Source organism: Phascolarctos cinereus, unplaced genomic scaffold, assembly GCF_003287225.1.
Source record: "Phascolarctos cinereus isolate Bilbo 61053 unplaced genomic scaffold, phaCin_HiC Scaffold_1;HRSCAF=81, whole genome shotgun sequence".
Classification (NCBI taxonomy): domain Eukaryota; kingdom Metazoa; phylum Chordata; class Mammalia; order Diprotodontia; family Phascolarctidae; genus Phascolarctos; species Phascolarctos cinereus.
This window is the reverse complement of record NW_027555514.1, coordinates 45,584,632-45,603,238: the sequence shown is the minus strand read 5'-3', so window position 1 is coordinate 45,603,238 and position 18,607 is coordinate 45,584,632. Positions and strand designations below refer to the sequence as shown.

At 37.7% G+C, this 18,607-nt stretch overlaps 1 protein-coding gene across 1 annotated transcript in view; it reads left to right on the top strand.

Annotated features, from left to right (window-relative positions):
* MYRIP (myosin VIIA and Rab interacting protein) overlaps nt 1-18,607 on the top strand; it is a 431,689-nt gene that overhangs the window by 23,112 nt on the left and 389,970 nt on the right. The window contains 1 exon segment of the mRNA XM_078151731.1: nt 15,416-15,563. Within this exon segment, the coding sequence (XP_078007857.1) occupies nt 15,454-15,563 (110 nt within the window). The 5' untranslated portion in view covers nt 15,416-15,453.

Below are 18,607 nucleotides of genomic sequence, written 5' to 3'. Positions count from 1 at the left end.
TTAAAATAGGATCCTACAGCATAGAACAGTTTAGTATCATTGAAAACACTGAGATATGACTGCCAATTATGGACCATAATGATCTTGAGGAATAAAAGTTATTAAAAAGCCCCCAAGAGCAATGGAATTATGCATGGAGAGTGGAACATAAATAGGCTGCCACATATTCTCAATGATGACTTCCACTCAAGAAGTGTCCCAAGAGATCTCAAGGCTAGTTAGAGGTGACGTTGAATTTAGAGTCAGAAAAAGCAGGTCCATATCCTAGCTGAGTCACTTACTATCTATGAGAATTTTGACAAATCATTTATTTCCTCTGGGCCTCAATTTTCTCATCTGGGCCTAGATTATAAGGTCACCACCAGCACTACGTTTCAGATCCTGTGGTCTTATATGTGAAAAGGAAGAATAAGAGATAATTTTTTAGCCTGAGTGGAGTATTGGTAGCCCTGGGAATTTAAAAGAGACACATGAGTCATTTTAAGAATGACTTTGAGCAAATAAGCTATTTTATCTGTTATAAATACCCAAATTAACTGTAGATGAAGAAAGATGCTATTTGCATCCAGAGGAAGAACTGATAAATAAAAGTATGTATGGAATAATTTTACACATATGTGTGTGTGTTCAATGGTAGCCATCTCTAGGGCCAAGGGGGAAGGGAATAAAAAAGAGGAGGAAAAAAGAAATTTACATAATTTTGTTGTATATTTGAAAGGAATAGCAAGTTGTGGATAGTAGATTTGCAGGTTCATATGCAATCATCTTTTTTTATTGTACTGTTATAGAAATGCTTGTTTTACTCCATAAAATTAAAAATAAAATAATTTTTTTAAAAAAAGAGCTTTTAGAACCTAGAAGGTAAATCTCTTACCTAAGATTTACAGAAAGACAGGGAAAAGAAGGAGACCAAATGAGAAGGTGAGGAGAAACTGTTACTTGTATGCCTGGAGGGGAGTGTCAGGCATCCATTATAGCATAGAACATGTCTTTTGATGGGTGAAAAGACCTCCTTTCTTTTGGGGTTCATTCCAGCCCTATTTATAAATAGACTTGATTCATATATAGGTTAAAGAGAAAGAATTAGGATGTTTTCACCAAGATATGCTCTTCCAAAACTACTAATGTGACCTAATTATACATGGTATAGACCCAAGTCATTATGTCCAACATATAAGCCATATGAGGGAGTGGGTGAGAATGAAAATACTTTCCTAGCATGTTTGGAAGGAGGCAAGATAAATGATTATATTTCAGTCAATACGGTAGCAAAACTCCTTACCTTTCCCTCTAATATGTTGTGTGAAACACATGCTATAACCCCTTAACACCATAATCCCATTTGTCTTCTCAAAAGAAAAAAATCATGTCATTATCGAATGCTTTAAGCATAATGCAGTTTTATCCTGCTCACCTTTCTTTAAACGTTTTTTTTTTTTTCTGTTGACTTGTCTGAGGGCATGTTTGCTATTCCTTTTAAAAATCTGGTTGGAGCATAATAAATTTTCCTTCAGACACTCATTTTAACTATGTGAATTCTTCTGTTTCAGTGTTTCTTGTAAACAGTATATTGTTGGGTTTTGTTTTCTAACCTTATGCATTTTATTGATGAGTTCATACCATTCACATTGGAGATAGACTTTTAAAAACAGATTTTAATTGATACTTTTTGTTTATACGTCACTTCAATTTCTTTATCAGAGACACATGCTGTAAAAATTGTTTCCCAGCTTTTTGCTTTCCATCTAATCTTAGTTGCATTGGTTTCATTTGTGCAGTCTATTTTAATTTGGTGTAAGAAAAATGATCCATTTTATAACCTGAAAAAAATATCATGACTTTCCTGTCCCTCTTACCTCTCCCAATGCCAATTTAAAAAAAAAAAAGGAAGAAGAAAACCCATACATTTTTGGACACGGCCACTTATGGGATTTATTTTTGCTTACTCGTCATCATTTGGGGGCTTGAGCCATGCTAAGTGAAATTATTTTCCCAAGCATTTCCCTTTATCCCCTGTCTCCCAAACCCCTATTCCCTAGATCAGCTATGGACTGGCTGCCTGGAATAACAAGGGAATAAATATGAAATGGAATGCTGCTGCTCAGGGTTTATTCTCCATACGTCCATATTGCCTTCCAGAGAGCAGTGAGGCACCTGGATCAGAGTTCTTGGTTTTGCCTTGGTTTCCTACACTTCTCCTACTTCTAAAAACAAAGCTGTGGCTTTATAAAAAGAAAAAGGGACAGTAAAGAGATTGTTAGTTCATCCTATCCTGTTTTTCTCCCCATATGTCCCCTTCCTAGCAAGTATAGCTATTTATGAACCACCAATACTGGGTTCGATGGGTCCTGAAGCATTTCTGTGTGGGGTGTATAGGGAAAAGAGGCATCTTGTGATAGCAGATTGTGGCCACATTCAGAATCAGGGTAGCCAGGTTTAAATTCTGCCTCTAATACACACTCCTATATGATTCTAGGCAAGTCACATGATTTCTTGGCATTCCCAGATGAGTAAATGCAGAGCACTTAATGCCAATATACAGGTAGAAGACATTTCCTCATTGAGAAATTCCTATACAGATGAAATCAGACGTCTGGTCCAAAGAACATTTAGATACATATGTATGCAATGAAACCTCATTAATTAACAGGTACTAAAAAGGGAAGGAGCAGCATGAATTAGTGACAAGTCAGATTGGTCATTAGTGTCAGATATTAACAATATAGAATTAGGCTAATAAAGGATTGCCTAACACACATAATGTATAGTAAAAAGGGCTTTGTAATTAGTGTACAGTAATAGTAGCTGACATTTTTACGGCAGTATAAGGTTAACAAGGTGCTTTACATAAACCCTTATTTGAGGGGCAGCTAGGTGGTACAGTGGATAGAGTGCTGGCCCTGAAGTCAGGAGGACCTGAGTTCAAATCCGGCCTCAGACCAAACACTTGACACTTACTAGCTGTGTGACTCTGGGCAAGTCACTTAACCCCAATTGCCTAAAAAATAAAATAAAATAAAATAAAATAAATCCTTATTTGAGTTGATCAGAATCCTATTATTGAGGTCTGAATTTCCATGGAGGTTGTGGATTATCTTGGCTTTATATTTCTTTTTGTTTATGGTTTCGTGACCTTTTCAGCAGAAGAGAAATCTTGTTTGTTTTTGTGGCCTCCTTTGACTTCCATGAAGTTATCTTCCTCTCCATAACATGAGGAGGTGGCTAGTTCATAGTGGATGGAGACCTGGCCTTGGAACCCAGAAGATCCATGTTTACATGCTGCCCCTGATTCGTGCTGACTGTGGGATCCAAGACTAGTCACTTAACCTTTGAGTCTTATTATAAGCAGACCTGTAAGACTCTCCCATTCAGAGAAGGTGCCAACCTGTATTTGCAGAGTTTCCTCAGCCAGAGGTTCTCTAAAACAATGAAATCACCCGTCCAGTCCCCGTCCAAAGTCCCCTCCCTATAAGGATATAAAGGTTCAGAAAAAATAAGTGACTTGCTACCCAAAGTCCCACCGATAGAAAGTGGTAGACCTCAACATCTGAGTTTAAATGGGGTGTTCACATATCATGGTGGCACAGAAAAAAGCCCCAGTTAGGGGCAGCCAGTGGTGCAGTGGATAGAGCACCAGCCCTGGAGTCAGGAGGACCTGAGTTCAAATCCAGCCTCAGACACTTATTAGCTGTGTGACCTTGGGCAAGTTACTTAACCCCAATTGCCTTGAAAGAAAAAAAGAAAAAGCAAAAAAAAGAAAAAAGAAAAAGCACCAGCCAAGGCCTTGGTTGCCTCTATCTACATTGTAGTTACAACACACGTGTGAAAAAAAGACACTCTTACATACTCAAAAAATAATTTATTCTCTTGGCAGCAAACATTTACCTAATTATATCATTTATACTACCCATTTGCCTATAAAGCCTCTTTATTCCCATAATAAAATAAAATTCAACTTTTGTGTACATGAATGATCAATCATAAATTCTGAATTTGTGAAACCTCTATTAATAAAATCTTGTTGTGAGGGCCTATGCAGATAAATATGGGCCTTAGAATAACTCAGCTGTAGAGCCTTGGAATTAGATGGGACCTCGGAGGCCAACCTGCATAAGAATCTCCTCTGTTCCAACAATTGGTCTTGTAAAATCTACATGAAGAATGAGGGAGAATTCATTACCTCTGGAGGTGCCTTAACCTGCTTTTGAAGGGCCCTGATCATTAGGAAGCTTTTCCTTGCATCAGATCTAATTTGAACTCTTTGCAATTTCTCCACTTTCCTCTTGTTTCTCTCCACTGGGGCCAAGCTGAGCAATCCCCTTCCCACGTGATTCCCCCTTCTGCTACTTCAGTACAGCTATCATGTAGCTGTAAAACTCTTTTGAGTTTTGTCTTTTCCAAGGTCTACACCCCCAGTTTGTTCAAATCATCTTCATATAACACGGACCCAAGGTCCTTCACCATCTTGGCTGCTCTCCGTTGAGTGCTGTCCAACCTATCGATGTCTTTCCTAAGCTGTAACTCCCAGAATTGAACAGAATATTCCAGATGCAATCTGAGTAGGGCAGAGTACGATGGAAATATTGTCTCCTTATTCTCGGTCTCTCAATGAAGCCTAAGATTGTTTTAGTTTTTTTTTTTTAATATATATCATTGCATGCTGCTGATTTAATTGAGTGTTCAGTTTATTAAAACCCCAGTTCTTTCCCAGATCTGTTATTGTGATTCTTCCTTCCCCATTTTGTACTTGGTGAGTTGGTTTTTGAAACCCAAGTGTAAGATTTTGCATTTATCTTTATTAAATTTTCATCTTATTAGATTTGTCCCAGTATTATAGTCTGCCAAAATCAATTTGAATCCTGATTCTGTCACCCACTGTGTTAGCTCTACCTTCCAGTTTTGTGTCATCTAAAAACTGGAGCATCGCACCATCTATGACTTTGTTCAAGTCATTGACAAAAGTGTTAATAGCACAGGGCCAAGCATACATCCCTGGGGCATTCCTCTGGAGACTTCCTTCTAAGGTGACATCAAACTATTCATCATGACTTTTGAGCTTGAGCCCTTTTATCATTTCCAAATCCACTTACCTAATGGTACCATCTCCTTACTGTCCCATATCATCCCAGTTCCAAATGCAGCCAGGTGTCAAATCTGTGATGAAATTCCCCAACTGCTCTATTATGCATAATATTTATAGGACAGTAAAGTTATAGTTATGGGTATCTATCTATCTATCTATCTATCTATCTATCTATCTATCTATCTATTATAATAGTATATATAGTTATAGGAAGTAAAGAACAATCATTTGCTTAACTGAAGCCATAGGAGAAATTTTAAGTGGGAGGTGAACATTGTTATTTAGATTTATAAATAAGTACCAATTACCAGATCGTGTAGGTAGGGAGACATGGCAGCATTAAATGTGATGAATGAGAAGGAAACAAAAAACAAATGGAAACAGAGTAAGGCTGTTATTCTTATACCCATTTTACAGTTGAGAAAACTGAGGCAGATAGAAGTAAGTGACTTGCCCAGGTCACAAAGATAGTAAGTCTCTCAGGCTAGACTTGAACTCAGGTCTTCCTGACTCTAGGCCCAATGCTAATTTGAATTCACTTAATCTAATCACATCATCAGTTAGAGAAACTGAGGCCAGGGAAGAGAAATGATTTGTCCAAGATTACACAGGTAGTAAGCATCAGAAGCAGAACACCCTAACACTCCTCATGCAACGCTGCCTTCAAAATACCAGGATACATACCTCCCCATATCATTTGTAATTTTGCATATTATCCTGTATCATGTCATATTATATATTTAAAAAGGCTGGCCAGTTGCCATGTAGCACATGTCAGAGTTAGAATTTGAATGTAGGTCTCTTGCTCCATTATTCTCTCCATGGTATCCCACTGTTTCTAGTGGAACAATAAAAAAAGGAACAACAAAAAACCACACACCACACACACCACACACACACACACACACAATGTTTACAAGTTAATAAGAAGTTTAACCATAGCAACCAAATATTGAAAAGCACAAAGAAGAAAGAGTTCAGAAATGAACAAGGAAGCAAACAGGTTTTTGTCCCTATCTTGTTAAAGTTAATATGTACATTGAAAAAACCTGCTGTAAATGATGGCTTTTAGTTTCATGTATAATTTTTTGTGAAGGTTTTTGTTGATGATTAATTAAGTCTGTAAGAGGAAAAAAACACTTTAAAAAGGGTCTTACATGTACTTTAGTCTAGGTACCACAAAGGTATCTTTGTTTCTGTCAGTCAAAAAACATTTCTTAGGCGTCTGCTATGTGGTCGACGCCTTTGAAGATATAAAGAAAGGCAAGAGACAGTGGCTACTCTCAAGGAGCTCGCAGCCTAATTTTTCTATGACAGAATACTGAAAGAATATTGACAAGGTCAAAGAAATAAAAGTAAAAAAAATAAAAGAAGTAAATGAAAGATAAAAAGAAAAAATCTATCAATCTAGACATATCTATTATGTATATATGCATTTATGTATGTATTTGGAATCTCACCATCTGCACAAAGAGACAACCCTTGGTGTGATTCTTACTTAAGGAATTCAGCTTCTTGGAAAGCTCCACTAAGAAAGGTTCCTACTTTCAAAACCTGTCTTAGGTAGTATTTACATACATAGTGCTTTAGGCTACAAACATGGATTCGGAAGGGTGCCTTGAAAGCATTGAGCATCTGATGTTAAAAAATGTAGATGGTGGGGTCAAAAGACTTTTGAGACTAGCCCCCAACTCCATCTGCTGCAAGATATGGCCAGAATGCAATAGGAAATGACTACCCCACTCTCTTGCAGCCTTAATTTAGAAGTAGCATTCACCCAGAATAATAGAGAGAAAATTCAATAAAGCCTCCTCAGGATGAGCTTGATCAGATTACTCTGTGAATTTGCAACTTCCAGCCCCATTTTCATTCGGCAGAAATGAGATCATAACAATGCTTCAGTTTGGTGCAGGAGGAGATGTCTGCTAAATAGCAGGTGCGTGGCATCTAACCAGCTATGAAGAGGAAGTCTACGTGGGATCAATAAGAGCTCTTGCAAAGCTATTGGGCTGAAGGTGGTTCATAGACTGCTAATAAAACAGGGAAAAGCTATGTTAATAGCTCCATGTTATCCAGTCACTAGAAGGGAGAGGCTCACAGGTCAGACACCTTCTGGAGTATTGTGTTCATCTATGCGTATTCCATTCTGAGAGTGATATTTCAATCAATTAATCAACAAAAACATATTAAGCACCTGCTATGCACCAGGCACTGTGCTAAATGCTGGGGGTACAAAAAGAAGCAAAAGACAGTGCCTGCCTTCCTGGAGCTTACATTTTAATGAGCAGAGACAACATGTAGACAAATATATATGTGAAACAAGCTATATCTAGAATTTATTCTGTTGTTGTTGTTCAAGACTCTGTGACCCCACTTGGGGCTTTCTTGGTAAAGATACTAGAGTGGTTTGCCATTTCCTTCTCCAGCTCATTTTACAAGTGAGGAAACTGAGGTAGACAAGGCTAAGTGACTTGCCCAGGGTCACACAGCTAGTAAGTGTCTGAGTCCTTATTTGAACTCAGGAAGATGATTCTTCCTGCCTCCACACCCAGCTCTCCAACCACTGTACCACCTACCTGCCCATAGGATAAATAGGAGATAATTAATAGAAGGAAGGCACTGGAATTAGCATTCAAGGAGGTTGATAGAATGGCCAGGTCAGCAATCCATTTTACTGTAGCAGAAAAAAACAAACTAAGGCCAGGCATCTGAAATGTCATCAACTGTAAACAACTACCATGTGGTAGGAGGAAGACATTTATTCTGTGTTGCTCCAAAGGGAGAAAGGCAAACATGTTTGCATCATTAAGCATTTACTATGTGCTAAGCCTGGGGTGGGGAATGTGTGACCTTGAGGCCACGTGTGGCCCTCTAGGTCCTCAAGTTTGGCCCTTTGACTGAATCCAAACTTCAAAGTTAATCAAACATTAAGCTCTGGAGATATAGCTGTGAACAAAAACAAATACGGTCCCTTCCCTCAAGGAGCTTACATTCTAATGGTTAGACAATACATAAAGTAAAGCTGAAAATTTATCATGTGGGACATGGGGCCAATGTTCAGAGAGTCAAAAGCACAGCCAGGAGGCATATGGAGAATGACTAGCCTGGGTCAGTCCCCAAAATGGAGATCCCAGAGTAAGCTCACCCATAGGAAAGGGGGAAGCCAGCATGTATATGGATTTATACCATCTTTCAGGGTAAGAAGGCTCCAGGTGTGGAGGGAAGTTCCAGCTTGAGAAGGCAAGTGAATTATGGTGGCAAAGTCCAGAGAGAAACCCAGCTTAGTGGGACTGGAAGGGAGAGCCAGAGAACAGAAGCAGGAGCAAAATGAATAGAAATTATGGGAAAACAGGTTTTGGCTCACTGCAAAGGAAGAACTTTCTAACAAGAGCTTTAAAAAAAAAAAAGAACAAGCTGTCTTATAAAGTAATGAGCACTCTGTCACTGGAGACATTCTATCATGGGAGGATGACCATCTGTTAGGGGCATTGTAGTAAAGAATTTAAACTGAGTGTGAAGTAAGAGACTTAGAATTATAAATAATAAGAGGTCACCCAGTATATTGTTTTCATAAACTCATTCTAAGGAAAAGTTGGGGGGTTTTACATGCCATTTTTGACAAAAGGGAATTATCCCTTCAAGAAGTAAAATTCCTAGCATTTCCATTTCAGGAGCACATTGTATGAACATAAAGATTGCAAGGCCCTAAGTCTTTCTAATTTTGTAAGTTTTCTTTTTAAGAAAAAATCATGTCTTTCCTAGTCCTTTCCCCCCCTTTCAATATAACATACAAATAACTGTGGACAATGTGGGAAAACCATTTCCCCATGTATTGTCACTTAATCCTACCAACAAGCTTTTAGGGTAGTCATTGAAGGTACTCTTATCCCTAATGCACACAGGCTCATCGAATTTACCACTTGCCCAAAATCACCAGGCATGTATTTGGGGGAACCATGAGTGTGACTTGTAGTCCTACATGATAATAACTTTTGGATAACCAGTTGCTGATAAACATTAAATGGTGGAATAGTAAGTACTGTTATAATACCTGCCAATTAAATTCCATTTGTCAAGCATTTATTTAGCATTTAGTGCTGAGGATTTTAAGAAAATGAAAAAAAGAAAAAGAAATAAAAAAAAGAAAAAGTCTCTTCCCTCAAGGAATTATTACTTAGGAGCCCTTTTCAAATCATACCACTTGTGGGCCTTCACCTACACCAAAGGATGGAGCATCCCATTATGACTTCTCTGGAGGAATATTAAGGTTTGGGGGGAATTTTACCTGGTTACTTGAAGTTACTGAGAAAGTAACATAGACATCATGATCAGTGTTGTATGGATTTGAACCCAGGTTGAACCCAGGATTTGAACCAACTGGATTAGGAGTTGGGAAGACCTAAATTCTCATCTCAGTTCTTACTATCTTACTATCAATTCCTGGGGTAATGACTTTATCTCTCTGGGCTTCGATATCCTCATCTATAAAGGTAAGTGTTGGACTAAGTGTTTTCCACCTTAATATTCAACAACCTGTACTGACTTTGAGTTAAAAAAAGAAAACCTCTAAATGAAAAATGGTACATTTGTATTATCTGTACGAATTGGTGACATTCTTTAAACCATGTGGATCAGTCAGCCCATTTTGGAATGAATTGTAGTAAGAGACACAATAGCATTTTTATTTCTAACAAGTGCAGCTAAGTTACCAATCTATTTAATTCTTATCAGGGGCTCTCATCCAGTCTCTGGTTTTGTCCAATCAGAGAATTCTCTCTCCGTTAAACATTTTAATTGACATTCCTCTTATAAATCAGTCCACTCAAGCACAGTGATTTATATTCATAGAGTCTGTTTGATTGGATTCTATTCTGAATGCTAGCATAGCATAATGTTCAGTAATCAGGAATGCTGACCTTTGAGGATCAAACCATGTACGTTCTTGAAAACTTGATGCCATGTGTCTGGAAGAGGAAGACTTGCCCAGTGGCACAGATGGCAGAGTAGTAGTTACTTCAAGTTCATTAGTAGTTCCTGGTATAAGTGCCTATAATGCAAAATTTATCTTTGCTTTCGGAAATAAACCAATATATATGAAATCAAAATTGTGTCTTAGTAGACAAAGCCAGTGATCCGAAAGACTGGCCAAGCATTTTGACTTTTCTCCTTTTTGGACTCTCCTGCTGCTTGTTAGCAGTTCAACTAGCTGGTCCCTAGGAACATAGAGTGGAGGCAAGAGACACCCTTTAGTCAATTTTGCCTGTTGTGAACAGCTCTACCACTCAAAACAGCTGCGTGACATTAGATTTTCCGATTCATCTGTGGATCTCAATGTTCCATCTTATCCTGATTATCTCATCTTATCAAAAGTGGGTAGAATTTTTCTTCACTCCCCAATTGCTTTTGTGTCCAACTGAGTTTGTTACCCATAAACTGAAAACAATTTGTGACCATAAACACTTTATATGTGTTTGAGTTTTAAAAGCCCTGCTATTAACTGATGATCATAAAAGTTTTATATCTCCAGAAGAACTATATAAAGATTTATTAATAACTTTAAAGTCTTCTGTTTAAATTACTTGAAAGATAATTTCAGTTACGTGTGCTTTGGTGGTGAAGTAAGCTTCTGTCATCACAAAGTGCAGTATATGATTTTTGTTTATTTTGATAGATTAGGACCAGGTAGAGCTAGCCTGTCACATCAGTGAAGTTGGCTGTTGACAATGAGATGATATGATTTTAGGGGCAATGAAAGAAAAACGCTCCCTCAAACTCTTCTTCCTCTCTGGGGCCATGTCCCAAGTTCCAAAGGGAAAAATGGGTTTAGAAAAGAAAAAGGCTGTAGATACATAGATTGCTTATTTTGTTGGTTTTTCTTAGGGCTATCCTTGAGATTAGGCATTATCCCAGGATTCAAATACTCATAAAAAAGTTTTAGGACCCAAACAAGAGTGAGAGGCATAAGCAGACTTTTCCTCCATCCTCAAGGTAATTAGCCCAAGATAATTAGAACTCTGCCCTGATGCCTTATATAAAGGGACTTGAAATTCTGTCAGCTGGCAATAATTTGAAACAACTGAGAAGTGGAAAAGACTTGCAAGGGGCATGATAAATGGAATACCCTTTGCTAGAAGCTGTAGAGGTATATTGATTTAGTATTCTATGTGAATTTCCATTTATTTATTTGCTCACCAATCTGGAGTGCTTGACTAGAGAATGGAAATTCCAAAACTAAGTGAATTAAGTCCCCTAGAACATGGTACCTGGAGACCCAGTGGCCTAGAGAGTGTAGTAGTTGGGTGAATGGCAAGACAGACACTTGGATGGGACACAAATCATGGATTGACTCATAGAAAGAGTTACATATAGTTGCTTTCTCTACTTCCTTACCATCCACACAATTTTCAACTTGTTGCAGAATGACCTCTAACCCCAGCTGTTTTCTCCAAGGATAAAGCCAATGAACTTTTAACTGGTGAACCTTCCTTGACTTTTATGAAGCATTCAGCACTAAGAGTCACTTCTCCTCCTCCTCCTCCTCCTCCTGGGAACTCTTTTCCTTCCTTAGTATCTCTGACCTGCTTCCCTGGTTCCCTTCCTTGTTTGGTTACTTCTTGACCTATTTCACTGGTTTATCCTTTTCCTCCCATCCCAATGTGTTCCCAAGCCTCTGCCCAAGGCCTTTCTCTCCCTAAGTTATTTCCCCTAGTGATCTCATCTATTCTCATGGAACCCTAAGAGCTATACATTTAGACCAAATCTATCACCTGAACTTCAGTTCCTCATTATGAACTTACTCATACACCTCTACCTGGATAAACCACTCAACATATCCAGTTCAATTCAACATATACCAAACTGAACTCATCATTTTTCCCTAAGTTTCACTTGTCCACCTAAATTTCCCTGTTACTACTGATGGCACCACTATCCTCCATGGGGTAGCTTGACACTCTCGTTAACTCTGCCTTCTTCCTTATAGCTCATGTATAACCAATCGCCAAGTCTTCTCAATTTTATCTCTATAATATCTCTCACATGAGGGCAGCTAGGTGGTTCAGTGGGTAGAGTGCTGGGGGTAGAGTCAGGAAGACTCATCTTCCTGAGTTCAAATCTGGCCTCAGACACTTAATAGCTGTGTGACCTGGGCAAGTCACTTAACCCTGTTTACCTCAGTTTTCTCATCTGTAAAATGAGCTGGAGAAGGAAATGGCAAACCACTCCAGTATCTCTGCCAAGAAAACCCCAAATGGGGTCACGAAGAATTGGACATGATTGAAACAACTGAACAACAAAAAATCTCTTCCATCTGCCTCTTTCCCACTCACATTGCTATCTAGTTGAATCCCTTACTATCTATTACCTAGACTAGTGGTTCACAAACTTTTTCATCTTTGAGAATAAAGGAAGGAAATAAGCATTTAAGTGCCTGCTATGTGTCAAGCACTGTGCCAAGCACTTTCTAGATGTCATCCTATTTGATCTCTTTTAATATTTAGACCCCTTTACAGTCTTAACAATTATTGAGGACCCCAAAGGACTTTTGTTTATGTGGGTTATATCTATTAAAATTTATGATTTAGAAATTAAAACACAAAATTTTAAAATGTGTCAATTTTGAATAATAATAATAAACCTATTATATATCATAAATTACATTTTTTGATGAAAAATTACAGATTTTCCAAAAGTGAGAAGTGACATTATTTTACATATTATTATGAATTTCTTTGTTGTATGCTATAACAGAAGACAATTTGATTCTCATATCTGCTTCTGCATAAAATCTGTTGTGATGTGTTATTTTGCTTCAAGTATGTGAAGAAAATCTGGCCTTATGCAAATATGTAGTTGGAAAAGGGAGAAATATTTTAATAGGCAAATAGCATTTTAGCATCATCACGAAAATAATTTTGACCTCTTGGACTCAAGTTTTGTGCATCACCTACCACACTTCAAGAACCACTATCCTAGATTATTGTGATATCCTATTAACCATTCTCTTTACCTTTAAGCCTTCTTATCTTTAATCCATTCTTAACATGATCTATATATTTGAACAGGTCACTCCTCTTCTCAAAAAAGCTTCAGGCTTTCCCCAATGTCCTGAAGATAAAATACAAACTCTTCAACCTGGCTTTTAGACACTCTGCCGTCTCATTCCTGCCTAGTTTCCTCAGCTTCGTTCTATCTTACTCTCTTTCATGTGCGCTGTAAATTCCAGACCTACTGGCTCTCTCTATTCAACATCTTGTTTCCCACTTTTATGCATTGATGTTGTTTGTTCTCCCTGCCAGAAATCTGTTCTACCACAGCTCTTCCTTTCAGAATTCTTCAAAGATCAGTTAAGGTGCCATCTAGATTTCAGCATCTGATAAGATCCTGGGAACTGATTTTGATTGGTGAACCCACAGAGAACATGAGAAAGAGAAGTGATTACAAGAATCACCATGCCTCGGTCAAGAAGAGACCATGCTAAACTGGCTTTATTTCCTCTTTCCAACAGGATGCCTAAGCTAGTCAATGAGGGGAATGCTATGAATACAGTTTAACTAGATTGTAGCAAACCACCTTTTTTTTTTCAATTCTGGAGGCAATTAAGTTAAGTGACTTACCCAGGGTCACACAACTAGTAAGTCTCTGAGGCTAGATTTGAATAGCAAAGCTTTTAATGAAATGTCTTATACTATTTTTGTGAAGATGGAGAGAAATGGATTCATTCAATGGATTTATTGGTTATTCAATCACTGGATTTAGAAATGGATTTATTGATTTATTAATTATTCAGTCAACAGATTTAGAACTTTTCAATGAGGGTAGCAAACATCCAATGGAATGCCTGTAGGTGTCTGTGCTTGGCTCGGTATTGTTAAACATTTATGATCAATGTATAGATGGAGATACAGATGTTACATTCATCTGATTTGACAATAACACAAATCTGAGAGGGTTAGCTAAAATAATGGATGAGAGAGTCAGGATCTGAAAGGAAATAGTTGATACTTGAGGGTCTATGGGAAGACAAGTACTCCTGGATATGAAATCCTGCTTATTAAATTGTATTTTTTTTATTGCAAATACAATTCTTCTTTTATTCTGATACTGTTTTTCCTGTTAAAAAAAAAGAATATTTAGATTAGTCCAAATGAGTGTGGAATTCTCCAACAGGGGCTATGAGTCAAAGAAGTATGCTTTCATTTTCTCATAAACCTGAATCTTCAGTATCGTAAATGGAAACAAAAAAGATAGCAAAAATAACTTGAATAAAATAATGAGGGTAATATTTAGGGTAAATAGGGTAATTTACTAGGGTAAATGCATTATGAATACTTTCCCCAAACCTGTTAGCTTTTCTGTTAAGAAATAGAACCAAAACTCAATTTGCCTTTATTTCTTAAATTTATTTCAATGGAAATTTCATCAACTGTTTCTGCACTAGGAAAACTTAACATCATGGCTTTATGCTTCCAGCAATCTTTTACAATGTGGCTTCTTGATATATGCCTGACACGTGTCTTAGGTATGAAACAAACAGTGTTTGGATGTTCTGAGCTTAACTCCCTCTAGAAAATGATCAATTTCTAAAAGAACCTAGAGCATTTTACTCTCTCTTGCCCAACCTTGTAGAAATGCTTTCAAGATCCTTTGGAGATTTGTAGCAGATTCTAATGTTATGCAACCTTGAGACACAGCTGTCTGTCTCTGAAATATATGACTGGAAATGGATAAGGATCAGTCTAATTTCAGAAGCAGATTATTTGGAGGAGATGCAGAGAGATAAGAAGAAAAAAAATAGGGCTATTCTAGTAAGTAATGTTTATGCGATTGCCATCAAAGTCAGATGTATTTGTTTACCTAAAGACTTCACTTCCATCCTGACCCTATAAGAATGAGCTCATGTCTCTTGCCTGACATATACTAGCTATGTGAAAATGGGCAAGTCATCTAACCTTCAGTGTAGGTAACTTCAGGTAACTTGATAAGACTTTTTGGTTATAGATGAGTCTGCATCAGCAGAGGGCATTTCCACACTGGGAGTGCCTTACACTGGTAAAGTCAGAGGTGAGGACTTTTCTCACCCTAAAATTAAGACATGATTCAAGAAGTACTCAGAATATATTTCTTGAATACCATAATGGAGAGAATGTATATGTGCATGTCTAAATATAAATATGATCCTTTAGAAATAGAAATATATAAATCCTTTAGAAATTTACTGAACCCTTTTTGGATGATATACTATGGCTAGTCTTCAATTTTCTTGTCATCAAGATTTTGGTTTGCATACATACTCGCATCACTGTCTTTATTATTATTTTTGTTTTGTTTTAGGTCTTTTTTAACTGTTGGTGTTCACGACTGAACCAACCATGGGGAGGAAACTAGACCTTTCCAGTTTGACAGATGATGAAACAGAACATGTTCTTCAGGTGGTTCAGCGAGATTTCAATCTTCGTAAGAAAGAAGAAGAACGACTAAGGTAAGATGATTTTGCCACTTAAATTTGTGATGGTGAGCCTTATGTAGATGAGACAAACAGGTCTGCCAACCTTTTCTGCTAATAAAGCCTGGGAATTAATTCTGTTATGTAACATAAGCGAATACTTACATTTATTTAGGGGTCAATCATTACCATTTGTTAATTCCAGAATTAGATCATGTGTGTACACAGTGGTATGTACATACTGACTTTATAGCCAGGGTTTTATTGGTGCCTCACTTCCTAAGAACATCTAGTGAATGTAAGAATTATCCAATTTGTGCCACAGATGGTGACTTTGAGCTTGATACCAGCTTCAGTTCTTTCCATTCCTAAATTCATTAAGAAGGTAGTTGTTGAGAACAAATGGAGAGCGATTTAAAAGGCAACCAATAAGCGAGGACGTGATGGTACAGGTTGTGCACTGAATGATGGGAGTGATAGTCCATTCAAATCACTGTGCTAAGAAAACCAAAGCTATTTGCCAAGAGAATGATGCAAAGGATGATACTAGTTGTGGAATGCCAGGGCTTGGAGAAGTCTTCCTTGGAAGTTATCCAATGTGACCTTTTCTCCCTCCCTCCTTGTTTTATAGGTTGAAGAGACTGAGTCATAGAGAGATGAGGTGATTGAGTCATACAGGATGATAGTAAGATTATAGATTTAGAGTTGGGACATAATTTTTTCATTTTAAAATATCTATTTATTTTTAGTTTTCAAGATTTTGAGTTTTAAATTTCCCCCTCCTTCTTTTCCCTCCTTCCTCCCCAAGACGGCATGCAATCTGATATAGGCCATACATGTACAATCATATTAAACATATTTCCATATTAGTCATGTTGCAAAGAAGAATTAAAACCAAAGGGAAAAAAAAACCGAGAAAAAAAAAAGAAGGAAAAATAGTATGCTTCAATCTGCGTTCAGGCTCCATAGTTCTTTCTCTGAATGTGGATAGCATTGCTGGAAGATACTTTTGAGATAGCCCAACCTTCATTTTATAGATGAGGAAATTGAGGCCCAGAAAAATTAAGTAACTTCACCAAGGTCACACAAACAGCAGGTGTTGGAATTAACACTAGAAACCAGATCTCTTGCCTCCTAGCTCAGTGTTCCTTCAATTATATCATGATCGTAAAGAATATTGTTCTAAGTTGTTGTTATTCAGCAATTCTGGCTAAATTTTGACAGCTTAAAAATACATAGACGTCTTAGCAGTGGAATCTTCTGAAGGAAGTATAAAGGTTTTGGATGAATAGATTTCGTGAAACAGGATTATTTTCCTCTTCAGTAAACAGTCACTAAAAGTTCTACTCTATAAGCATTGTACATACTTCATGACCTTTTCTATCCCAATGGGATATTGAGTAAGCCACTGAAAATAGACATTTTCTCTGAAGATAGGGTTTAAAAGGTGAGATCAATGACAATGTGCTGTGCAAAGTGACAGAGCTTCAAAACTAAGAGGAACAGGGGCCTTCGTGCTCGGACACATGACTATGTTTGAACATTAATCTCTCTGATTCTCAGTTTCTTAATCTATAAAAGGGAAATAATAAGAACTGTGCTACCTTCCTCAGAAACAACCTTGTGTGTTTCTAATGAGATAATATATGCAAAGTATTTTGTAAGCTTTAATGTGCCCTATAAATGTTTCTCAGTATTTTGATTTATACATTCTAAAACATTTTAATAATTTAGATCTGGATGTGAATATACTCTAATGTCCAAATCATTTTGACTTATGGTTATAGCAAGAGCACATATGAAAATTAAATATTTAGATAGTAATGTGAATCACTTCTCCTTTCTGTGCCTCAGTTTTCTCATTTGAAAAAATGAGGAAGATCTAAATGATTTCTAGGTTCTCTTCTAGCTCTGACAGCCTATGAGCCAGTAGCTGTAAAAATATATAAATAATTTTAGTAGTCTAAGCTTGTCTTAAATGCAAGTGCCTAACTGCTATGTTGGCTGCCTGAGCCAATCTGAACTGGAAAGGGCACAGGGTCCTTAGCAGTGCTATGGATGGGAAGATTTTTTTTTCAATTTCTGGTAATCATATGGAGGTTGTTACTGGCTTCAACCACTTCTCCATATTTCAAGTCTGATGTCAGTCCCAGTCTTCACTGTGGCCTGTATCCAGGAAGAACTGTGTGGAATAGTTCATCGATGTCTCATGCCAACATTGGAGGTGGAAACATCTCTCTCTCTCTCTCTCTCTCTCTCTCTCTCTCTCTCTCTCTCTCTCTCTCTCTCTCTCTCTCTCTCTTTCTCTTTATCTTCTATATCTATATCTAATATATATCTGTCTATGATATGGATCAATTCTGGCTATTTCTTCCACCCTTGCCTGCTACTTGTTGCCCCTTCTTCAGAATCCCCTACTGAAGGTTAGGGAAACAAGGGCAGAATGAGAGGCAGACACGGTGTTGCTTATTTTCATCCAGTGTACACTACTTTTGGGTGTGTGGGCTGATACATAATTATTATGATGGTATATGTTGTAGGACTAGGAATCGATGGACAAGCACCTACCATGTGCCTGACGGTGTGGCTGATTTACATGTGTCTTGTAGAGCAAGTGTTGATACCTTCCACTGACATCTTGTGCACCTGGTCTTTGTACATTGTCCCCATCTTTCTGGACATTGAAATATGTGCGTAAACCAAAAAGAGTGGGGGCAGGGAGACATGGTTCATAGCCCATTCCTGAGGTTGGTGTCTTGATTGCCTCACTGGCTGAATGCTTAGTATGTGTTTGGGGATTTCCTGAAGACCTGGCACAGTAGATTTATGGCTTGTGCTTGGTGGGGAAATCTTTAAAGTTAATGAAAATGCCATTGTCACTGGAGTTGAAATGAGATATGTATCACCTTTCTTGTCTGAATGCCTGGACCTCTTGCATACCAATGAGGGAGTGATTCTCTCACTTGGCTTAAAGAAAACTGCTAAGGAAATAGAGGGGAAGTCTAACCCACGGTTTGTTTAAGAGAGGACGGGGTGCCAGAGACAGCTCCATCTTCAACATGAGCTAGGCTGTTTAGTAA